This window comes from Eucyclogobius newberryi, unplaced genomic scaffold, assembly GCF_026437365.1.
Source record: "Eucyclogobius newberryi isolate DKJ021-1_F unplaced genomic scaffold, fEucNew1.0.hap1 SCAF_8, whole genome shotgun sequence".
In the NCBI taxonomy this organism is placed as follows: Eukaryota; Metazoa; Chordata; class Actinopteri; order Gobiiformes; family Gobiidae; genus Eucyclogobius; species Eucyclogobius newberryi.
In genome coordinates, this window is record NW_027316500.1 from 36,269,335 (window position 1) to 36,294,828 (window position 25,494).

Below are 25,494 nucleotides of genomic sequence, written 5' to 3' on the forward strand. Positions count from 1 at the left end.
AGCCTTCTGGTGGTGCCAAGAGTCTCTAAAAGCACAGTAGGAGGTAGAGCCTTCTGGTGGTCCCAAGAGTCTCTAAAAGCACAGTAGGAGGTAGAGCCTTCTGGTGGTGCCAAGAGTCTCTAAAAGCACAGTAGGAGGTAGAGCCTTCTGGTGGTCTCAAGAGTCTCTAAAAGCACAGTAGGAGGTAGAACCTTCTGGTGGTCTCAAGAGTCTCTAAAAGCACAGTAGGAGGTAGAGCCTTCTGGTGGTGCCAAGAATCTCTAAAAGCACAGTAGGAGGTAGAACCTTCTGGTGGTGCCAAGAGTCTCTAAAAGCACAGTAGGAGGTAGAGCCTTCTGGTGGTGCCAAGAGTCTCTAAAAGCACAGTAGGAGGTAGAGCCTTCTGGTGGTCTCAAGAGTCTCTAAAAGCACAGTAGGAGGTAGAACCTTCTGGTGGTGCCAAGAGTCTCTAAAAGCACAGTAGGAGGTAGAGCCTTCTGGTGTTGCCAAGAGTCTCTAAAAGCACAGTAGGAGGTAGAGCCTTCTGGTGGTGCCAAGAGTCTCTAAAAGAACAGTAGGAGGTAGAGCCTTCTGGTGGTGCCAAGAGTCTCTAAAAGCACAGTAGGAGGTAGAGCCTTCTGGTGGTGCCAAGAGTCTCTAAAAGAACAGTAGGAGGTAGAGCCTTCTGGTGGTGCCAAGAGTCTCTAAAAGCACAGTAGGAGGTAGAGCCTTCTGGTGGTGCCAAGTCTCAAAAAGCACAATAGGAGGTAGAGCCTTCTGGTGGTCCCAAGAGTCTCTAAAAGCACAGTAGGAGGTAGAGCCTTCTGGTGGTGCCAAGAGTCTCTAAAAGCACAGTAGGAGGTAGAGCCTTCTGGTGTTGCCAAGAGTCTCTAAAAGCACAGTAGGAGGTAGAGCCTTCTGGTGGTCCCAAGAGTCTCTAAAAGCACAGTAGGAGGTAGAGCCTTCTGGTGGTGCCAAGTCTCAAAAAGCACAATAGGAGGTAGAGCCTTCTGGTGGTCCCAAGAGTCTCTAAAAGCACAGTAGGAGGTAGAGCCTTCTGGTGGTGCCAAGTCTCAAAAAGCACAATAGGAGGTAGAGCCTTCTGGTGGTCCCAAGAGTCTCTAAAAGCACAGTAGGAGGTAGAACCTTCTGGTGGTCTCAAGAGTCTCTAAAAGCACAGTAGGAGGTAGAGCCTTCTGGTGGTGCCAAGAATCTCTAAAAGCACAGTAGGAGGTAGAACCTTCTGGTGGTCTCAAGAGTCTCTAAAAGCACAGTAGGAGGTAGAGCCTTCTGGTGGTGCCAAGAGTCTCTAAAGGCACAGTAGGAGGTAGAGCCTTCTGGTGGTGCCAAGAGTCTCTAAAAGCACAGTAGGAGGTAGAGCCTTCTGGTGGTGCCAAGAGTCTCTAAAAGCACAGTAGGAGGTATAACCTTCTGGTTGTGCCAAGAGTCTCTAAAAGCACAGTAGGAGGTAGAGCCTTCTGGTGTTGCCAAGAGTCTCTAAAAGTACTGTAGGAGGTAGAACCTTCTGGTGATGCCAAGAGTCTCTAAAAGCACAGTAGGAGGTAGAACCTTCTGGTGGTGCCAAGAATCTCTAAAAGCACAGTAGGAGGTAGAGCCTTCTGGTGGTCCCAAGAGTCTCTAAAAGCACAGTAGGAGGAAGAGCCTTCTGGTGGTGCCAAGAGTCTCTAAAAGCACAGTAGGAGGTAGAGCCTTCTGGTGGTCCCAAGAGTCTCTAAAAGCACAGTAGGAGGTAGAGCCTTCTGGTGGTGCCAAGAGTCTCTAAAAGCAGAGTAGGAGGTAGAGCCTTCTGGTGGTCTCAAGAGTCTCTAAAAGCACAGTAGGAGGTAGAACCTTCTGGTGGTCTCAAGAGTCTCTAAAAGCACAGTAGGAGGTAGAGCCTTCTGGTGGTGCCAAGAATCTCTAAAAGCACAGTAGGAGGTAGAACCTTCTGGTGGTCTCAAGAGTCTCTAAAAGCACAGTAGGAGGTAGAGCCTTCTGGTGGTGCCAAGAGTCTCTAAAAGCACAGTAGGAGGTAGAGCCTTCTGGTGGTGCCAAGAGTCTCTAAAAGCACAGTAGGAGGTAGAGCCTTCTGGTGGTGCCAAGAGTCTCTAAAAGCACAGTAGGAGGTAGAGCCTTCTGGTGGTGCCAAGAGTCTCTAAAAGCACAGTAGGAGGTAGAACCTTCTGGTGGTGCCAAGAGTCTCTAAAAACACAGTAGGAGGTAGAGCCTTCTGGTGGTCCCAAGAGTCTCTAAAAGCACAGTAGGAGGTAGAGCCTTCTGGTGGTGCCAAGAGTCTCTAAAAGCACAGTAGGAGGTAGAGCCTTCTGGTGGTGCCAAGAGTCTCTAAAAGCACAGTAGGAGGTAGAGCCTTCTGGTGGTGCCAAGAGTCTCTAAAAGCACAGTAGGAGGTAGAGCCTTCTGGTGGTGCCAAGAGTCTCTAAAAGCACAGTAGGAGGTATAACCTTCTGGTGGTGCCAAGAGTCTCTAAAAGCACAGTAGGAGGTAGAGCCTTCTGGTGTTGCCAAGAGTCTCTAAAAGTACTGTAGGAGGTAGAACCTTCTGGTGATGCCAAGAGTCTCTAAAAGCACAGTAGGAGGTAGAACCTTCTGGTGGTGCCAAGAGTCTCTAAAAGCACAGTAGGAGGTAGAGCCTTCTGGTGGTCCCAAGAGTCTCTAAAAGCACAGTAGGAGGTAGAGCCTTCTGGTGGTGCCAAGAGTCTCTAAAAGCACAGTAGGAGGTGGAGCCTTCTGGTGGTCCCAAGAGTCTCTAAAAGCACAGTAGGAGGTAGAGCCTTCTGGTGGTGCCAAGAGTCTCTAAAAGCACAGTAGGAGGTAGAGCCTTCTGGTGGTCTCAAGAGTCTCTAAAAGCACAGTAGGAGGTAGAGCCTTCTGGTGGTCTCAAGAGTCTCTAAAAGCACAGTAGGAGGTAGAACCTTCTGGTGGTCTCAAGAGTCTCTAAAAGCACAGTAGGAGGTAGAGCCTTCTGGTGGTGCCAAGAATCTCTAAAAGCACAGTAGGAGGTAGAACCTTCTGGTGGTCTCAAGAGTCTCTAAAAGCACAGTAGGAGGTAGAGCCTTCTGGTGGTGCCAAGAGTCTCTAAAAGCACAGTAGGAGGTAGAGCCTTCTGGTGGTCCCAAGAGTCTCTAAAAGCACAGTAGGAGGTAGAGCCTTCTGGTGGTGCCAAGAGTCTCTAAAAGCACAGTAGGAGGTAGAGCCTTCTGGTGGTCTCAAGAGTCTCTAAAAGCACAGTAGGAGGTAGAACCTTCTGGTGGTCTCAAGAGTCTCTAAAAGCACAGTAGGAGGTAGAGCCTTCTGGTGGTGCCAAGAATCTCTAAAAGCACAGTAGGAGGTAGAACCTTCTGGTGGTCTCAAGAGTCTCTAAAAGCACAGTAGGAGGTAGAGCCTTCTGGTGGTGCCAAGAGTCTCTAAAAGCACAGTAGGAGGTAGAGCCTTCTGGTGGTGCCAAGAGTCTCTAAAAGCACAGTAGGAGGTAGAGCCTTCTGGTGGTCTCAAGAGTCTCTAAAAGCACAGTAGGAGGTAGAACCTTCTGGTGGTGCCAAGAGTCTCTAAAAGCACAGTAGGAGGTAGAGCCTTCTGGTGTTGCCAAGAGTCTCTAAAAGCACAGTAGGAGGTAGAGCCTTCTGGTGGTGCCAAGAGTCTCTAAAAGAACAGTAGGAGGTAGAGCCTTCTGGTGGTGCCAAGAGTCTCTAAAAGCACAGTAGGAGGTAGAGCCTTCTGGTGGTGCCAAGTCTCAAAAAGCACAATAGGAGGTAGAGCCTTCTGGTGGTCCCAAGAGTCTCTAAAAGCACAGTAGGAGGTAGAGCCTTCTGGTGGTGCCAAGAGTCTCTAAAAGCACAGTAGGAGGTAGAGCCTTCTGGTGTTGCCAAGAGTCTCTAAAAGCACAGTAGGAGGTAGAGCCTTCTGGTGGTGCCAAGAGCCTCTAAAAGCACAGTAGGAGGTAGAGCCTTCTGGTGGTGCCAAGAGTCTCTAAAAGCACAGTAGGAGGTAGAGCCTTCTGGTGGTGCCAAGTCTCAAAAAGCACAATAGGAGGTAGAGCCTTCTGGTGGTCCCAAGAGTCTCTAAAAGCACAGTAGGAGGTAGAGCCTTCTGGTGGTGCCAAGAGTCTCTAAAAGCACAGTAGGAGGTAGAGCCTTCTGGTGTTGCCAAGAGTCTCTAAAAGCACAGTAGGAGGTAGAGCCTTCTGGTGGTGCCAAGAGTCTCTAAAAGCACAGTAGGAGGTAGAGCCTTCTGGTGGTCCCAAGAGTCTCTAAAAGCACAGTAGGAGGTAGAGCCTTCTGGTGGTGCCAAGAGTCTCTAAAAGCACAGTAGGAGGTAGAGCCTTCTGGTGGTGCCAAGTCTCAAAAAGCACAATAGGAGGTAGAGCCTTCTGGTGGTCCCAAGAGTCTCTAAAAGCACAGTAGGAGGTAGAGCCTTCTGGTGGTGCCAAGAGTCTCTAAAAGCACAGTAGGAGGTAGAGCCTTCTGGTGGTCCCAAGAGTCTCTAAAAGCACAGTAGGAGGTAGAGCCTTCTGGTGGTGCCAAGAGTCTCTAAAAGCACAGTAGGAGGTAGAGCCTTCTGGTGGTGCCAAGAGTCTCTAAAAGCACAGTAGGAGGTAGAGCCTTCTGGTGGTCCCAAGAGTCTCTAAAAGCACAGTAGGAGGTAGAGCCTTCTGGTGGTGCCAAGAGTCTCTAAAAGCACAGTAAGAGGTAGTCGTGGAGCCCTTGTTTGGGGCATATGACCTGGAGAGCTAAAACTGCTGTTGTGATTTTGGGCGTTATAAAAATAAATTGAATTGAACGTGTTGGAGATTAAGTCTCGACTCGACTTATTGAAACGGTGATAAAGAGTTGATCCATGAGTTCAGGTCACGTGACACATATGTGGGCGTGGCCATTGACGTCAAAAATATCACATCTCACTGAAAATGAAAAGGGTGGATAGTTAAAGGGTGGATAGTTAGAGGGTGGATAGTTAGAGGGTTTGATCCTCGACGGGCGAGTGGCAGACACTAAGAAGTAACAAACTGATTCACATCTAAACTTCCTGGTGGACAGTTGCTCTGCACATGCACTTCCTGTTTGATCCTATGACATCACACCAGGACGGCAGGAAATGAGGCTAAAGTTTGTAAGAATAATAACCTTTATTAACAGTGTGGCAGTTTAATGTGGAGTCGTCAAAAAAAGGGACATTATAGTGACATAAGTCTGTTACTATTGTTATTATTATATAAGAGTGTTTTTATAAGTTATTTACTTCTGCACCTACTTGTGTTGCCCCATTGTGGGACAAATAAAGGCTAATCTTATCTTAAGGGTCACATTAGACTTCCGGGTCATGACTCTCACGCTGCTGCAAAACTCGGCTTTAAAATCATCGTTTGACATAATCCAAAAGAGGAAGAACTAAAGACGAGTCAACAAGGATGACACAAGTCTGTAACCATGACGACCAAAGCAAAGAGAGCTGACCATACCACTGGAAAACAGCCCGCAGCACAAGCTAATGGGGCTAACGTGGCTAACGAGGCTAACGAAGCTCACGAGGCTCGAGGTGAAACCGGATTCTTTCATGCTTTTTTTACTTTTACAAGATCTGTGTATGAGCGGTGGTTGTGTGTTACGTGTCCTAGGCGTGTCCTAGGCGTGTCCTAGGCGTGTCCTAGGCGTATAGATGTGTTAGAGGTCATGACTCACGTTGAGCTCTTCCAGACGGTCGATGGTGCCTTTAGCATCCAACAGTTTGTTGGTGAGCTCCACCAGCTCCTGGTCCATCGTCTTTTTGTCCCGCTCCACCTTCCTCAGCTGTGACATCATCATCATCATCAGGTCAGTGACATCATCAGAGGCACACGTTTACCACAGATTATTTTTAGGGCTGCAACATTTAATTGTCAAAATCCAGTAATTGTATTTGTTTGTATTTGTCTAAAGTCATGTTTATCAGGTACTCAGTGAGGAGGGAGCCAGAGTCAGGTTACAGCAGGAGGCTGATGCCCAGTACAGGCTGATAGTAACAAAGAGGCTAGTTTCAAGTGAAACCAAAGACTCCCTTTATCAGGAGGTCCCGCCTGGTGGGCGGGGCTTCCCAGACTCCATTCACAGATTGAAAATGACGAGATGAGAGTCGAAACGTTTCGTTTTTCTAAAACAGAGTCCAGACGATAAAACGGAATCTTTTTCTAAAATATTTTGGTCAAACTAAAATAATTGTTAGTTGCAGCTCTAAATATTTTACATGTTTGTGAATCTACAGCAGCTCAAAGAGCGCCATCTACGGTCTGAAGGTTAAAGCATGTCCACTCAATGACATGACGGTAACGCAGCCGCTAACAGGAGCTAAAGCTAACAGCAGGCGCTAACAGAAGCTGCAAACAGGAGTTAAAGCTAAGAGCAGGCGCTAACAGGAGCTAAAGCTAACAGCAGCCACTAAAAGGAGTTAAAGCTAAGGGCAGGCGCTAACAGGAGCTAAAGCTAACAGCAGCCACTAAAAGGAGTTAAAGCTAAGGGCAGGCGCTAACAGGAGCTAAAGCTAACAGCAGGCGCTAACAGAAGCTGCAAACAGGAGTTAAAGCTAAGAGCAGGCGCTAACAGCAGCTAAAGCAGTAAAGGCTCTTCATGACATCAGAACACCAGGTGTGACTCATGACATCAGAACACCAGGTGTGACTCATGACATCAGAACACCAGGTGTGACTCGTGACATCAGAACACCAGGTGTGACTCGTGACATCAGAACACCAGGTGTGACTCGTGACATCAGAACACCAGGTGTGACTCGTGACATCAGAACACCAGGTGTGACTCGTGACATCAGAACACCAGGTGTGACTCGTGACATCAGAACACCAGGTGTGACTCGTGACATCAGAACACCAGGTGTGACTCGTGACATCAGAACACCAGGTGTGACTCATGACATCAGAACACCAGGTGTGACTCGTGACATCAGAACACCAGGTGTGACTCGTGACATCAGAACACCAGGTGTGACTCGTGACATCTGAACACCAGGTGTGACTCGTGACATCTGAACACCAGGTGTGACTCGTGACATCAGAACACCAGGTGTGACTCATGACATCAGAACACCAGGTGTGACTCATGACATCTGAACACCAGGTGTGACTCATGACATCTGAACACCAGGTGTGACTCATGACATCAGAACACCAGGTGTGACTCATGACATCAGAACACCAGGTGTGACTCATGACATCAGAACACCAGGTGTGACTCATGACATCTGAACACCAGGTGTGACTCATGACATCAGAACACCAGGTGTGACTCATGACATCTGAACACCAGGTGTGACTCATGACATCAGAACACCAGGTGTGACTCATGACATCAGAACACCAGGTGTGACTCATGACATCAGAACACCAGGTGTGACTCATGACATCAGAACACCAGGTGTGACTCATGACATCAGAACACCAGGTGTGACTCATGACATCAGAACACCAGGTGTGACTCATGACATCAGAACACCAGGTGTGACTCATGACATCAGAACACCAGGTGTGACTCATGACATCTGAACACCAGGTGTGACTCATGACATCAGAACACCAGGTGTGACTCATGACATCAGAACACCAGGTGTGACTCATGACATCAGAACACCAGGTGTGACTCATGACATCAGAACACCAGGTGTGACTCATGACATCAGAACACCAGGTGTGACTCATGACATCAGAACACCAGGTGTGACTCATGACATCAGAACACCAGGTGTGACTCATGATATCAGAACACCAGGTGTGACTCATGACATCAGAACACCAGGTGTGACTCATGACATCTGAACACCAGGTGTGACTCATGACATCAGAACACCAGGTGTGACTCATGACATCTGAACACCAGGTGTGACTCATGACATCAGAACACCAGGTGTGACTCATGACATCTGAACACCAGGTGTGACTCATGACATCAGAACACCAGGTGTGACTCATGACATCTGAACACCAGGTGTGACTCATGACATCTGAACACCAGGTGTGACTCATGACATCAGAACACCAGGTGTGACTCATGACATCAGAACACCAGGTGTGACTCATGACATCTGAACACCAGGTGTGACTCATGACATCTGAACACCAGGTGTGACTCATGACATCAGAACACCAGGTATGACTCATGACATCAGAACACCAGGTGTGACTCATGACATCAGAACACCAGGTGTGACTCATGACATCTGAACACCAGGTGTGACTCATGATATCAGAACACCAGGTGTGACTCATGACATCTGAACACCAGGTGTGACTCATGACATCTGAACACCAGGTGTGACTCATGACATCTGAACACCAGGTGTGACTCATGACATCAGAACACCAGGTGTGACTCATGACATCAGAACACCAGGTGTGACTCATGACATCTGAACACCAGGTGTGACTCATGACATCTGAACACCAGGTGTGACTCATGACATCAGAACACCAGGTGTGACTCATGACATCAGAACACCAGGTGTGACTCATGACATCAGAACACCAGGTGTGACTCATGACATCAGAACACCAGGTGTGACTCATGACATCAGAACACCAGGTGTGACTCATGACATCTGAACACCAGGTGTGACTCATGACATCAGAACACCAGGTGTGACTCATGACATCAGAACACCAGGTGTGACTCATGACATCAGAACACCAGGTGTGACTCATGACATCAGAACACCAGGTGTGACTCATGACATCAGAACACCAGGTGTGACTCATGACATCAGAACACCAGGTGTGACTCATGACATCTGAACACCAGGTGTGACTCATGATATCAGAACACCAGGTGTGACTCATGACATCAGAACACCAGGTGTGACTCATGACATCAGAACACCAGGTGTGACTCATGACATCAGAACACCAGGTGTGACTCATGACATCAGAACACCAGGTGTGACTCATGATATCAGAACACCAGGTGTGACTCATGACATCTGAACACCAGGTGTGACTCATGACATCAGAACACCAGGTGTGACTCATGACATCAGAACACCAGGTGTGACTCATGACATCAGAACACCAGGTGTGACTCATGACATCTGAACACCAGGTGTGACTCATGACATCAGAACACCAGGTGTGACTCATGACATCAGAACACCAGGTGTGACTCATGACATCAGAACACCAGGTGTGACTCATGACATCAGAACACCAGGTGTGACTCATGATATCAGAACACCAGGTGTGACTCATGACATCAGAACACCAGGTGTGACTCATGACATCAGAACACCAGGTGTGACTCATGACATCAGAACACCAGGTGTGACTCATGACATCTGAACACCAGGTGTGACTCATGACATCAGAACACCAGGTGTGACTCATGACATCTGAACACCAGGTGTGACTCATGACATCAGAACACCAGGTGTGACTCATGACATCAGAACACCAGGTGTGACTCATGACATCTGAACACCAGGTGTGACTCATGACATCAGAACACCAGGTGTGACTCATGACATCTGAACACCAGGTGTGACTCATGACATCAGAACACCAGGTGTGACTCATGACATCTGAACACCAGGTGTGACTCATGACATCAGAACACCAGGTGTGACTCATGACATCTGAACACCAGGTGTGACTCATGACATCTGAACACCAGGTGTGACTCATGACATCAGAACACCAGGTGTGACTCATGACATCAGAACACCAGGTGTGACTCATGACATCTGAACACCAGGTGTGACTCATGACATCTGAACACCAGGTGTGACTCATGACATCAGAACACCAGGTATGACTCATGACATCAGAACACCAGGTGTGACTCATGACATCAGAACACCAGGTGTGACTCATGACATCTGAACACCAGGTGTGACTCATGATATCAGAACACCAGGTGTGACTCATGACATCTGAACACCAGGTGTGACTCATGACATCTGAACACCAGGTGTGACTCATGACATCTGAACACCAGGTGTGACTCATGACATCAGAACACCAGGTGTGACTCATGACATCAGAACACCAGGTGTGACTCATGACATCTGAACACCAGGTGTGACTCATGACATCTGAACACCAGGTGTGACTCATGACATCAGAACACCAGGTGTGACTCATGACATCAGAACACCAGGTGTGACTCATGACATCAGAACACCAGGTGTGACTCATGATATCAGAACACCAGGTGTGACTCATGACATCTGAACACCAGGTGTGACTCATGACATCAGAACACCAGGTGTGACTCATGACATCAGAACACCAGGTGTGACTCATGACATCAGAACACCAGGTGTGACTCATGACATCAGAACACCAGGTGTGACTCATGACATCAGAACACCAGGTGTGACTCATGACATCAGAACACCAGGTGTGACTCATGACATCTGAACACCAGGTGTGACTCATGATATCAGAACACCAGGTGTGACTCATGACATCAGAACACCAGGTGTGACTCATGACATCAGAACACCAGGTGTGACTCATGACATCAGAACACCAGGTGTGACTCATGACATCAGAACACCAGGTGTGACTCATGATATCAGAACACCAGGTGTGACTCATGACATCTGAACACCAGGTGTGACTCATGACATCAGAACACCAGGTGTGACTCATGACATCAGAACACCAGGTGTGACTCATGATATCAGAACACCAGGTGTGACTCATGACATCTGAACACCAGGTGTGACTCATGACATCAGAACACCAGGTGTGACTCATGACATCAGAACACCAGGTGTGACTCATGACATCAGAACACCAGGTGTGACTCATGACATCAGAACACCAGGTGTGACTCATGATATCAGAACACCAGGTGTGACTCATGACATCAGAACACCAGGTGTGACTCATGACATCAGAACACCAGGTGTGACTCATGACATCAGAACACCAGGTGTGACTCATGACATCCCAGCCCTGATCTAGAGTTTGGTTCATAATCTGCAGTCACAGCTTTATTTAACTGCTCTGGTTCATTCACCCGTGTTGTGTCCAAAAGACCCTAACCCACAATGCATTGTGTCCTGCGTAAACCAGGACTAAACCAGGACTAAACCAGGTGTAAACCAGGACTAAACCAGGACTAAACCAGGTGTAAACCAGGACTAAACCAGGACTAAACCAGGTCTAAACCAGGACTAAACCAGGTCTAAACCAGGACTAAACCAGGACTAAACCAGGTCTAAACCAGGACTAAACCAGGTCTAAACCAGGTCTAAACCAGGACTAAACCAGGTCTAAACCAGGACTAAACCAGGTCTAAACCAGGTCTAAACCAGGTGTAAACCAGGTGTAAACCAGGTGTAAACCCTGGTGTACAGATGAAGATATGAACAGGTTTCTAAATGAGCAGGTTTGATTTGGGGTTTATAGGGCGATGAGTGAGGGTTAGACTGGAGGTGTCAGAGCAGGTCAAGCAGGTCAGAGCAGGTCAGAGCAGGTCAGAGCAGGTCAGAGCAGGTCAGAGCGCAGATGAGTGACACTGACAGCGTGGACCCAGGTCTGACTGACGGCCGCCTGAGGTCGATGTGAATCCAGCAGCAAAATAGAAAAAAACAGTTGACTTCATATGGGAACTCACTACAACACGTGACGAGGTCCTCACTACAACACGTGACGAGGTCCTCACTACAACACGTGACGAGGTCCTCACTACAACACGTGACGAGGTCCCGACGTGTGACGAGGTCCTCACTACGACACGTGACGAGGTCCTCACTACAACACGTGACGAGGTCCCGACACGTGACGAGGTCCTCACTACAACGCGTGACGAGGTCCCGACGTGTGACGAGGTCCACGCGACGAGGTCCTCACTACGACACGTGACGAGGTCCCGACACGTGACGAGGTCCCGACGTGTGACGAGGTCCTCACTACAACACGTGACGAGGTCCCGACACGTGACGAGGTCCACGCGACGAGGTCCTCACAACGACACGTGACGAGGTCGACACGCGACGAGGTCCCGACACGTGACGAGGTCCTCACAAAGACACGTGACGAGGTCCCGACACGTGACGAGGTCCTCACAAAGACACGTGACGAGGTCCCGACATGTGACGAGGTCCTCACAAAGACACGTGACGAGGTCCCGACACGTGACGAGGTCCTCACAAAGACACGTGACGAGGTCCCGACACGTGACGAGGTCCTCACTACAACACGTGACGAGGTCCTCACTACGACACGTGACGAGGTCCCGACACGTGACGAGGTCCTCACTACAACACGTGACGAGGTCCTCACTACAACACGTGACGAGGTCCTCACTACAACACGTGACGAGGTCCCGACACGCGACGAGGTCCTCACTACAACACGTGACGAGGTCCTCACTACAACACGTGACGAGGTCCCAACACGTGACGAGGTCCTCACTACGACACGTGACGAGGTCCTCACTACAACACGTGACGAGGTCCCGACACGCGACGAGGTCCACGCGACGAGGTCCTCACTACGACACGTGACGAGGTCCTCACTACAACACGTGACGAGGTCCCAACACGTGACGAGGTCCTCACTACAACACGTGACGAGGTCCTCACTACAACACGTGACGAGGTCCCAACACGTGACGAGGTCCTCACTACGACACGTGACGAGGTCCTCACTACAACACGTGACGAGGTCCCGACACGCGACGAGGTCCACGCGACGAGGTCCTCACAACGACACGTGACGAGGTCGACACGCGACGAGGTCCCGACACGTGACGAGGTCCCGACACGTGACGAGGTCCTCACAAAGACACGTGACGAGGTCCTCACTACGACACGTGACGAGGTCCCGACACGTGACGAGGTCCCGACACGTGACGAGGTCCTCACTACAACACGTGACGAGGTCCTCACTACGACACGTGACGAGGTCCCGACACGTGACGAGGTCCTCACTACAACACGTGACGAGGTCCTCACTACAACACGTGACGAAGTCCCGACACGTGACGAGGTCCTCACTACAACACGTGACGAGGTCCCGACACGTGACGAGGTCCTCACTACAACACGTGACGAGGTCCTCACTACAACACGTGACGAAGTCCCGACACGTGACGAGGTCCTCACTACAACACGTGACGAGGTCCCGACACGCGACGAGGTCCACGCGACGAGGTCCTCACAACGACACGTGACGAGGTCGACACGCGACGAGGTCCCGACACGTGACGAGGTCCCCACGACACGTGACGAGGTCCTCACGACACGTGACGAGGTCCCGACGTGTGACGAGGTCCTCACAACGACACGTGACGAGGTCCCGACAACGACGCGTGACGAGGTCCCGACGTGTGACGAGGTCCTCACAACGACACGTGACGAGGTCCTCACTACGACGCGTGACGAGGTCCCGACGTGTGACGAGGTCCTCACAACGACACGTGACGAGGTCCCGACAACGACGCGTGACGAGGTCCTCACTACGACGCGTGACGAGGTCCTCACAACGACGCGTGACGAGGTCCTCACTACGACGCGTGACGAGGTCCCGACACGTGACGAGGTCCTCACTACAACACGTGACGAGGTCCTCACAACGACGCGTGACGAGGTCCTCACTACGACGCGTGACGAGGTCCCGACGTGTGACGAGGTCCTCACAACGACACGTGACGAGGTCCTCACAATGACACGTGACAAGGTCCCGACACGTGACGAGGTCCTCACTACGACACGTGACGAGGTCCTCACAACGACGCGTGACGAGGTCCTCACAACGACACGTGACGAGGTCCCGACACGTGACGAGGTCCTCACAACGACGCGTGACGAGGTCCTCACAACGACACGTGACGAGGTCCCGACACGCGACGAGGTCCTCACAATGACACGTGACGAGGTCCCGACACGTGACGAGGTCCTCACAACGACGCGTGACGAGGTCCTCACAACGACGCGTGACGAGGTCCCGACGTGTGACGAGGTCCTCACTACGACGCGTGACGAGGTCCTCACAACGACGCGTGACGAGGTCCCGACGTGTGACGAGGTCCTCACTACGACACGTGACGAGGTCCTCACAACGACACGTGACGAGGTCCCGACACGCGACGAGGTCCTCACAATGACACGTGACGAGGTCCCGACACGTGACGAGGTCCTCACAACGACGCGTGACGAGGTCCTCACAACGACGCGTGACGAGGTCCCGACGTGTGACGAGGTCCTCACAACGACGCGTGACGAGGTCCTCACTACGACACGTGACGAGGTCCCGACGTGTGACGAGGTCCTCACTACGACATGTGACGAGGTCCCGACACGTGACGAGGTCCTCACAACGACGCGTGACGAGGTCCTCACTACGACGCGTGACGAGGTCCCGACGTGTGACGAGGTCCTCACAACGACACGTGACGAGGTCCCGACACGCGACGAGGTCCTCAAAATGACACGTGACGAGGTCCTCACAATGACACGTGATGAGGTCCCGACACCTGACGAGGTCCTCACAACGACACGCGACGAGGTCCCGACACGAGACGAGGTCCCGACACGTGACGAGGTCCTCAAAACGACACGTGACGAGGTCCCGACACGTGACGAGGTCCTCACGACACATGACGAGGTCCCGACAAGTGACGAGGTCCTCACAACGACACGTGACGAGGTCCCGACACGCGACGAGGTCCCGACACGCGACGAGGTCCTCACAACGACACGCGACGAGGTCCCGACACGTGACGAGGTCCCGACACGTGACGAGGTCCCGACACGCGACGAGGTCCTCACAACGACACGTGACGAGGTCGACACGTGACGAGGTCCTCACAACGACGCGTGACGAGGTCCCGACGTGTGACGAGGTCCTCACTACGACACGTGACGAGGTCCCGACGTGTGACGAGGTCCTCACTACGACATGTGACGAGGTCCCGACACGTGACGAGGTCCTCACTACGACATGTGACGAGGTCCCGACACGTGACGAGGTCCTCACAACGACACGCGACGAGGTCCCGACACGTGACGAGGTCCCGACACGTGACGAGGTCCCGACACGCGACGAGGTCCTCACAACGACACGTGACGAGGTCGACACGTGACGAGGTCCTCACAACGACGCGTGACGAGGTCCCGACGTGTGACGAGGTCCTCACTACGACACGTGACGAGGTCCCGACGTGTGACGAGGTCCTCACTACGACATGTGACGAGGTCCCGACACGTGACGAGGTCCTCACTACGACACGTGACGAGGTCCCGACGCGTGACGAGGTCCTCACTACGACATGTGACGAGGTCCCGACACGTGACGAGGTCCTCACTACGACATGTGACGAGGTCCCGACACGTGACGAGGTCCTCACTACGACACGTGACGAGGTCCCGACGCGTGACGAGGTCCTCACTACGACGCGTGACGAGGTCCTCACTACGACGCGTGACGAGGTCCTCACAACGACGCGTGACGAGGTCCCGACACGTGACGAGGTCCCGACGCGTGACCAGGTCCCGACACGTGACGATGTCCTCACTACGACATGTGACGAGGTCCCGACACGTGACAAGGTCCTCACTACGACATGTGACGAGGTCCCGACGCGTGACGAGGTCCCGACGCGCGACGAGGTCTTCACTACGACGCGTGACGAGGTCCAGACGCGTGACGAGGTCCCGACGCGTGACGAGGTCCTCACCACGACGCGTGACGAGGTCCTCACCACGACGCGTGACGAGGTTCAGACGCGTGACGAGGTCCCGACGCGTGACGAGGTCCCGACGCGTGACGAGGTCCCGACGCGTGACGAGGTCCCGACGCGTGACGAGGTCCTCACTACGACGCGTGACGAGGTCCTCACAACGACACGTGACGAGGTCCCGACACGTGACGAGGTCCTCACTACGACGCGTGACGAGGTCCAGACGCGTGACGAGGTCCCGACGCGTGACGAGGTCCTCACCACGACGCGTGACGAGGTCCTCACCACGACGCGTGACGAGGTCCAGACGCGTGACGAGGTCCCGACGCGTGACGAGGTCCCGACGCGTGACGAGGTCCTCACCACGACGCGTGACGAGGTCCTCACCACGACGCGGGACGAGGTCCCGACGCGTGACGAGGTCCTCACTACGACGCGTGACGAGGTCCCGACGCGTGACGAGGTCCCGACGCGTGACGAGGTCCCGACGCGTGACGAGGTCCCGACGCGTGACGAGGTCCCGACGCGTGACGAGGTCCCGACGCGTGACGAGGTCCCGACGCGTGACGAGGTCCCGACGCGTGACGAGGTCCTCACCACGACGCGTGACGAGGTCCTCACCACGACGCGTGACGAGGTCCTCACTACGACGCGTGACGAGGTCCTCACTACGACGCGTGACGAGGTCCCGACGCGTGACGAGGTCCTCACTACGACGCGTGACGAGGTCCCGACGCGTGACGAGGTCCTCACTACGACGCGTGACGAGGTCCTCACATCTACAACACACGGACCACTCTCCTAAAGCCTGTTCTGATTGGTTCTTACCAGTGCATGAAGCTTCTCTTCCAGGTCCTGATTGGCTCTCTGAGATGCTGTGTAACTGTTCTGCAGCCTGAGGACACAAGGAGAGAGGAGATGAGAAGAGATGAGGAGAGGAGAGAGGAGATGAGGAGGGAGGAGATGAGGAGATGAGGAGAGAGGAGATGAGGAGATGAGGAGATGAGGAGAGAGGAGGAAATGAGGAGATGAGGAGAGTGGAGATGAGGCGAGAGGAGATGAGGAGAGAGGAGATGAGGAGAGAGGAGATGAGGAAATGAGGAGATGAGGAGAGAGGAGGTGAGGAGATGAGGCGAGAGGAGATGAGGAGAGAGGAGATGAGATGAGGAAATGAGGAGATGAGGAAATGAGGAGATGAGGAAATGAGGAGATGAGGAGATGAGGAGATGAGGAGAGAGGAGGAAATGAGGAGATGAGGAGAGTGGAGATGAGGCGAGAGGAGATGAGGAGAGAGGAGATGAGGAGAGAGGAGATGAGGAAATGAGGAGATGAGGAGAGAGGAGGTGAGGAGATGAGGCGAGAGGAGATGAGGAGAGAGGAGATGAGATGAGGAAATGAGGAGATGAGGAAATGAGGAGATGAGGAAATGAGGAGATGAGGAGAGAGGAGATGAGGAGGGAGGAGATGAGGAGAGAGGAGATGAGGAGGGAGGAGATGAGGAGGGAGGAGATGAGGAGGGAGGAGATGAGGAGATGAGGAGAGAGGAGATGAGGAGGGAGGAGATGATGAGGGAGGAGATGAGGAGGGAGGAGATGAGGAGATGAGGAGGGAGGAGATGAGGAGGGAGGAGATGAGGAGATGAGGAGAGAGGAGATGAGGAGGGAGGAGATGATGAGGGAGGAGATGAGGAGATGAGGAGGGAGGAGATGAGGAGGGAGGAGATGAGGAGAGAGGAGATGAGGAGGGAGGATATGAGGAGATGAGGAGAGAGGATGAGAGGAGATGAGGAGGAGATGAGAAGAGAGGAGGTGAGGAGATGAGGCGAGAGGAGATGAGGAGAGAGGAGATGAGGAGAGAGGAGATGAGGAGAAGAGGAGATGAGGAAATGAGGAGATGAGGAGATGAGGAGAGAGGAGATGAGACGATGAGAGAAGAGATGAGGAGATGAGGAGATGAGGAGAGAGGAGGTGAGGAGATGAGGAGAGTGGAGATGAGGCGAGAGGAGATGAGGAGAGAGGAGATGAGGAGAAGAGGAGATGAGGAGAAGAGGAGATGAGGAAATGAGGAGAGAGGAGATGAGGAGGGAGGAGATGAGGAGAGAGGAGATGAGGAAATGAGGAGATGAGGAGATGAGGAGATGAGGAGAGAGGAGATGAGGAGAGAGGAGATGAGGAGAGAGGAGATGAGGAGGGAGGAGATGAGGAGAGAGGAGATGAGGAGGGAGGAGATGAGGAGGGAGGAGATGAGGAGGGAGGAGAGAGGAGATGAGGAGAGAGGAGATGAGGAGGGAGGAGATGAGGAGGGAGGAGATGAGATGAGGAGAGAGGAGATGAGGAGGGAGGAGAGAGGAGATGAGGAGAGAGGAGATGAGGGAGGAGAGAGGAGATGAGGAGAGAGGAGATGAGGAGAGAGGAGATGAGGAGAGAGGAGATGAGGAGATGAGGAGAGAGGAGATGAGGAGGGAGGAGAGAGGAGATGAGGAGAGAGGAGATGAGGAGGAAATGAGGAGATGAGGAGAGTGGAGATGAGGCGAGAGGAGATGAGTAGAGAGGATATGAGGAGAGAGGAGATGAGAAATGAGTAGATGAGGAGAGTGGAGATGAGGCGAGATGAGATGAGGAGAGAGGAGGATGAGGAGAAGAGGAGAAGAGGAGGAGGAAATGAGGAGATGAGGAATGAGGAGATGAGGAAATGAGGAATGAGGAGATGAGGAGATGAGGAGATGAGGAGAGAGGAGATGAGGAGAGAGGAGATGAGGAGGGAGGAGATGAGGGAGGGAGATGAGGGGAGGAGATGAGGAGGGAGGAGATGAGGAGATGAGGAGAGAGGAGATGAGGAGGGAGGAGATGATGAGGGAGGAGATGAGGAGGGAGGAGATGAGGAGATGTGGAGGGAGGAGATGGGAGGGAGGAGATGAGGAGAGAGGAGATGAGGAGGGAGGATATGAGGAGATGAGGAGAGAGGAGATGAGGAGGAGATGAGAAGAGAGAGGTGAGGAGATGAGGAGAGTGGAGATGAGGCGAGAGGAGATGAGGAGAGAGGAGATGAGGAGAAGAGGAGATGAGGAGAAGAGGAGATGAGGAGATGAGGAGGAAATGAGGAAATGAGGAGATGAGGAGATGAGGAGATGAGGAGAGAGGAGATTAGATGAGGAGAGAGGAGATGAGGAGAGAGGAGATGAGACGATGAGACGAGGAGAGAAGAGATGAGGAGATGAGGAGAGAGGAGGTGAGGAGATGAGGAGAGTGGAGATGAGGCGAGAGGAGATGAGGAGAGAGGAGATGAGACGATGAGACGAGGAGAGAAGAGATGAGGAGAGATGAGGAGAGGAGAGAGGGAGATGAGGAGGTGAGGAGATGAGGAGATGAGGAGAGAGGAGGTGAGGAGATGAGGCGAGAGGAGATGAGGAGAGTGGAGATGAGGAGAAGAGGAGAAGAGGAGAAGAGGAAATGAGGTGATGAGGAGATGAGATAAGGAGAGAGGAGATGAGGAGAGAGGAGATGAGGAGGGAGGAGATGAGGAGGGAGGAGATGAGGAAATGAGGAGATGAGGAGATGAGGAGGTGAGGAGATGAGGAGAGTGGAGATGAGGAGAAGAGGAGATGAGGAGAAGAGGAGATGAGGAAATGAGGAATGAGGAGATGAGGAGATGAGGAGGAGAGGAGATGAGGAAGGAGGAGATGAGGAGGGAGGAGATGAGGAGATGAGGAGGGAGGAGATGAGGAGGGAGGAGATGAGGAGGGAGGAGAGAGGAGGTGAGGAGATGAGGAGAGTGGAGATGAGGCGAGAGGAGATGAGGAGAGAGGAGATGAGGAGAAGAGGAGATGAGGAAATGAGGAGATGAGGAGATGAGGAGAGAGGAGATGAGGAGAGAGGAGATGAGGAGAGAGGAGATGAGGAGATGAGGAGAGAGGAGGTGAGGAGATGAGGAGAGTGGAGATGAGGCGAGAGGAGATGAGGAGAGAGGAGATGAGGAGAAGAGGAGATGAGGAAATGAGGAGAGAGGAGATGAGGAGAGAGGAGATGAGGAGGGAGGAGATGAGGAGAAGAGGAGATGAGGAGAAGAGGAGAAGAGGAGAAGAGGAGATGAGGAAATGAGGAAATGAGGAAATGAGGAAATGAGGAGAGAGGAGATGAGGAGGGAGGAGATGAGGAGAGAGGAGATGAGGAGGGAGGAGATGAGGAGGGAGGAGATGAGGAGGGAGGAGATGAGGAGGGAGGAGAGAGGAGATGAGGAGAGAGGAGATGAGGAGGGAGGAGAGAGGAGAGAGGAGATGAGGAGGGAGGAGAGAGGAGATGAGGAGGGAGGAGATGAGGAGGGAGGAGATGAGGAGGGAGGAGATGAGATGAGGAGAGAGGAGATGAGGAGGGGAGATGAGGAGATGAGGAAATGAGGAGATGAGGAGAGAGGAGATGAGGAGATGAGGAGAGTGGAGATGAGGAGAAGAGGAGATGAGGAAATGAGGAAATGAGGAAATGAGGAAATGAGGAGAGAGGAGATGAGGAGAGAGGAGATGAGGAGAGAGGAGATGAGGAGGGAGGAGATGAGGAGAGAGGAGATGAGGAGGGAGGAGATGAGGAGAGAGGAGATGAGGAGGGAGGAGATGAGGAGAGAGGAGATGAGGAGAAGAGGAGATGAGGAGAAGAGGAGAAGAGGAGATGAGGAAATGAGGAAATGAGGAGAGAGGAGATGAGGAGGGAGGAGATGAGGAGAGAGGAGATGAGGAGGGAGGAGAGAGGAGATGAGGAGGGAGGAGATGAGGAGGGAGGAGAGAGGAGATGAGGAGGGAGGAGATGAGGAGGGAGGAGAGAGGAGAGAGGAGATGAGGAGGGAGGAGAGAGGAGATGAGGAGAGAGGAGATGAGGAGGGAGGAGAGAGGAGATGAGGAGGGAGGAGATGAGGAGGGAGGAGATGAGGAGGGAGGAGATGAGATGAGGAGAGAGGAGATGAGGAGGGAGGAGAGAGGAGATGAGGAGAGAGGTGATGTGGGAGGAGCGAGGTGAGTGAGGTGGGAGGAGATGAGGAGGAGGAGATGAGGAGGGAGGAGGAGAGGAGAGGAGGAGATGAGGAGGGAGGAGTGGGGATGTGGTGGTGGTGTGAGGTGGGTGGTGATGAGGAGGGGAGGAGATGAGGAGGGAGGAGATGAGATGAGGAGAGAGGAGATGAGGAGGGAGGAGAGAGGAGATGAGGAGAGAGGAGATGAGGGAGGAGAGAGGAGATGAGGGGGGAGGAGATGAGGAGAGAGGAGATGAGGAGATGAGGAGAGAGGAGATGAGGAGGGAGGAGAGAGGAGATGAGGAGAGAGGAGATGAGGAGGGAGGAGATGAGGAGGGAGGAGATGAGGAGGAAGGAGATGAGGAGATGAGGAGAGAGGAGATGAGGAGGGAGGAGAGAGGAGATGAGGAGGGAGGAGATGAGGAGAGAGGAGATGAGGAGAGAGAAGATGAGGAGATGAGGAGGGAGGAGATGAGGAGATGAGGAGAGAGGAGATGAGGAGGGAGGAGATGAGGAGATGAGGAGGGAGGAGATGAGGACATGAGCAGGTTTAGACCTGGACCACGTCTGATGTTCTCGCGCCCTTTGACCCCGGCCTGACCCCATTATTACCTCCTGAACTTGTCCCTCATCTTGTCCAGGTCGTCTCGGGTGTGGTTAAGCTCCGCCTCCATGTAGTGTCTGCAGGAGTCCAGCTCCGCCCCCAGAGCTTCCGTTCTCTGATTGGACAAAGAGAGACGATGACGCAGCTCCTGGTTCTGCCCCTCCAGCATCCTGAAAACACAGGTCACATGATCACTGAGCCTACACTGCAAAACACGCTGAAAACACAGGTCACGTGATCACTGAGCCTACACTGCAAAACACGCTGAAAACACAGGTCACGTGATCACTGAGCCTACACTGCAAAACGCGCTGAAAACACAGGTCACGTGATCACTGAGCCTACACTGCAAAACACGCTGAAAACACAGGTCACGTGATCACTGAGCCTACACTGCAAAACGCGCTGAAAACACAGGTCACGTGATCACTGAGCCTACACTGCAAAACGCGCTGAAAACACAGGTCACGTGATCACTGAGCCTACACTGCAAAACGCGCTGAAAACACAGGTCACGTGATCACTGAGCCTACACTGCAAAACACGCTGAAAACACAGGTCACGTGATCACTGAGCCTACACTGCAAAACGCGCTGAAAACACAGGTCACGTGATCACTGAGCCTACACTGCAAAACGCGCTGAAAACACAGGTCACGTGATCACTGAGCCTACACTGCAAAACACGCTGAAAACACAGGTCACGTGATCACTGAGCCTACACTGCAAAACGCGCTGAAAACACAGGTCACGTGATCACTGAGCGGGAGCACAGATCACACACGATACAAACAACTATTTATATTAATCATATTTGATATTTACACTTTTATGATTTATTTCACAAACATTTCCCAAGTTTGATCATTAAACTTGAACCATGTCATTTAACCATACGAGTATGCGCCGATTCCGGGTATCGGCCACTCCGGCCGGCACCCGCCCGGCACCCGCCCGGCACCCGCCCGGCACCCGCCCGGCACCCGCCCGGCACCCGCCCGGCACCCGCCCGGCACCCGCCCGGCACCCGCCCGGCACCCGCCCGGCACCCGCCCGGCACCCGCTGGTTTAAATAAAAACACTCACCTGATCCGCTCCGACTCCGACACCGGCTCCTGAAACACAAAAGAAGAGCATCAGGACTCCAGCACAGCCCCTCAGCTGAAAGGAGGCACGTCTGCCACGTCTCAGCGCAGGTCACTTCCTGGTCACTTCCTGGTCACTTCCTGGTCACTTCCTGGTCACTTCCTGGTCTGGTTTGTTTGCATTCACAATTCAGACAAATTGAACCACAGTTTCCCAAATGATCTGGACAGTCCAGGCAAATGGACCAGATCCAGATCCAGATCCAGATCCAGAGTGTGGAACAACCTGAGAAAAACACCGGAAGTCCCTCCTTAACTCCTCCTCTCCCTCCTTAACTCCTCCTCTCCCTCCTTAACTCCTCCTCTCCCTCCTTAACTCCTCCTCTCCCTCCTTAACTCCTCCTCTCCCTCCTTAACTCCTCCTCTCCCTCCTTAACTCCTCCTCTCCCCTCTTAACTCCTCCTCTCCCCTCTTAACTCCTCCTCTCCCCTCTTAACTCCTCCTCTCCCCTCTTAACTCCTCCTCTCCCCTCTTAACTCCTCCTCTCCCTCCTTAACTCCTCCTCTCCCTCCTTAACTCCTCCTTAACTCCTCCTCTCCCCTCTTAACTCCTCCTCTCCCCTCTTAACTCCTCCTCTCCCTCCTTAACTCCTCCTTAACTCCTCCTCTCCCCTCTTAACTCCTCCTCTCCCTCCTTAACTCTTCGTTTCCTCTCCTAGCTCCTGGTCGCCTCTTTTAACTTCTCTCCGTGCGCCCTAGCCCCTCGTCTCCTCACCGTGCGCCCTAGCCCCTCGTCTCCTCACCGTGCGCCCTAGCCCCTCGTCTCCTCACTGTGCGCCCTAGCCCCTCGTCTCCTCACCGTGCGCCCTAGCCCCTCGTCTCCTCACCGTGGGCCCTAGCCCCTCGTCTCCTCACCGTGGGCCCTAGCCCCTCGTCTCCTCACCGTGCGCCCTAGCCCCTCGTCTCCTCACCGTGCGCCCTAGCCCCTCGTCTCCTCACCGTGGGCCCTAGCCCCTCGTCTCCTCACCGTGCGCCCTAGCCCCTCGTCTCCTCACCGTGGGCCCTAGCCCCTCGTCTCCTCACCGTGCGCCCTAGCCCCTCGTCTCCTCACCGTGCGCCCTAGCCCCTCGTCTCCTCACCGTGCGCCCTAGCCCCTCGTCTCCTCACCGTGGGCCCTAGCCCCTCGTCTCCTCACCGTGGGCCCTAGCCCCTCGTCTCCTCACCGTGGGCCCTAGCCCCTCGTCTCCTCACCGTGCGCCCTAGCCCCTCGTCTCCTCACCGTGGGCCCTAGCCCCTCGTCTCCTCACCGTGGGCCCTAGCCCCTCGTCTCCTCGTCTTCTTAGCGAGGCGGTCCACTCGTCCCACCTCTGGCGCCGTTCATGGTGACATGGCGTTTCTTGGTGACGGCGTCGAGAAGTTTTCGAGATGTTTTCATGTTGTGGGGGCGTGGCTTGTTGTGGGGGCGTGGCTTGTTGTCGGCCCAGCGACTGCAGGTGGGCGGGGCTTAGCACGCGACATGTGACATCATCCAGAAAGTGAGAAAAGCGCTCTTTGTCATGAAGCAGCTGCTGCAGGGGGCGCTACAAGCAGACAACAGGCTCAAGACAAGCCACAAAGGACGAAAGAAACCAAACCAGACTAAAACCGACAACACTCAGTTTCATCGTAAAAGACTTTGAAATATCTATTGGAGCTGAGAGAAAGCCCAGATGCATGTGTATCCCTGGAGAGAGAAGAGGTTTCAGCAGGCTTCAGGCAGTTTCAAGAGGCTTCAGGAGGTTACAGGAGGTTTCAGGCGGTTTCAGGCAGTTTCAAGAGGCTTCAGGAGGTTTCAAGAGGCTTCAAGCGGTTTCAGGCGGTTTCAGGCAGTTTCAAGAGGCTTCAGGAGGTTTCAGGGCGTTTCAAGAGGTTTCAGCAGGTTTCAGCAGGTTTCAAGAGGTATCAGGAGGTTTCAGGGCGTTTCAAGAGGTTTCATGAGGTTTCAGGGCGTTTCAGGAGGTTTCAGGGGGTTTCAGGGCGTTTCAAGAGGTTTCAGGGGGTTTCAGGGCGTTTCAAGAGGTATCAGGAGGTTGCAGGGCGTTTCAAGAGTTTTCATGAGGTTTTAGGGCGTTTCAGTAGGTTTCAGGGCATTTCAGGAGGTTTCAGGGCGTTTCATGAGGTTTCATCAGGTTTCAGGAGTTTTCAAGCGGTTTCAAGAGGTTTCAGGCAGTTTCAAGAGGTTTCAGGCGGTTTCAGGAGGTTTCAAGAGGTTTCAAGAGGTTTCAGGAGTTTTCAGGGCATTTCAACAGGTTTCAGTAGGTTTCAGCAGGTTTCAGGAGGTTTCAGGGCATTTCAGGAGGTTTCAGGAGGTTTCAGGGCGTTTCAGGAGGTTTCAGGGCGTTTCAGGAGGTTTCAGGAGGTTTCAGGGCGTTTCAGGAGGTTTCAGGAGGTTTCAGCAGGTTTCAGCAGGTTTCAGCAGGTTTCAGGCGGTTTCAGGAGGTTTCAGGGCGTTTCAGGAGGTTTCAGCAGGTTTCAGCAGGTTTCAGGCGGTTTCAGGAGGTTTCAGGAGGTTTCAGCAGGTTTCAGCAGGTTTCAGGAGGTTTCAGGCGGTTTCAGGAGGTTTCAGGGCGTTTCAGGAGGTTTCAGCAGGTTTCAGCAGGTTTCAGGCGGTTTCAGGAGGTTTCAGGAGGTTTCAGCAGGTTTCAGCAGGTTTCAGCAGGTTTCAGGCGGTTTCAGGAGGTTTCAGGGCGTTTCAGGAGGTTTCAGCAGGTTTCAGCAGGTTTCAGGCGGTTTCAGGAGGTTTCAGGGCGTTTCAGGAGGTTTCAGCAGGTTTCAGCAGGTTTCAGGCGGTTTCAGGAGGTTTCAGGGTGTTTCAAGAGGTTTCAGGAGGTTTCAAATAAGGTCCAAGAGGAGACGAAGATGAAAGTGAATAACTCAGAGGACGAGTGCGGGGCAGGACACCAGGGGGCGCATGCGTCACCTTCTGTTCCACAGACCGGGATAAGGAGCCGCAATGTGATTGGTCCAAAGGCTCCGCAGACCGCGCCCTCCTGATGACGTCACAATCCCGCTGCGCTCCCTTTGGACGCTTAAGTATTCCTCTGGGTGACAGCGTAAGATTGGCTCGTCTGTGTCGAGGGGCGGGGCTATGGGCGTGTGCCGACATGTCGCT

At 53.1% G+C, this 25,494-nt stretch overlaps 1 protein-coding gene across 1 annotated transcript in view; it reads right to left on the reverse strand.

The window, feature by feature from the left end:
• Window positions 1-23,923, reverse strand: part of tjap1 (tight junction associated protein 1 (peripheral)) — a 39,774-nt gene extending 15,851 nt beyond the window's left edge. The window contains exons 1-6 of the mRNA XM_072436871.1: window positions 23,651-23,923; window positions 22,346-22,374; window positions 21,269-21,430; window positions 16,490-16,556; window positions 11,500-11,529; window positions 5,675-5,782 (exon numbers count right to left, since the gene is read on the reverse strand). Coding sequence (XP_072292972.1) covers window positions 5,675-5,782; window positions 11,500-11,529; window positions 16,490-16,556; window positions 21,269-21,429 — 366 coding nt within the window. The 5' untranslated portion in view covers window position 21,430; window positions 22,346-22,374; window positions 23,651-23,923. The remainder of the gene's footprint in view (window positions 1-5,674; window positions 5,783-11,499; window positions 11,530-16,489; window positions 16,557-21,268; window positions 21,431-22,345; window positions 22,375-23,650) is intronic.
• Window positions 23,924-25,494: the final 1,571 nt, after the last annotated feature.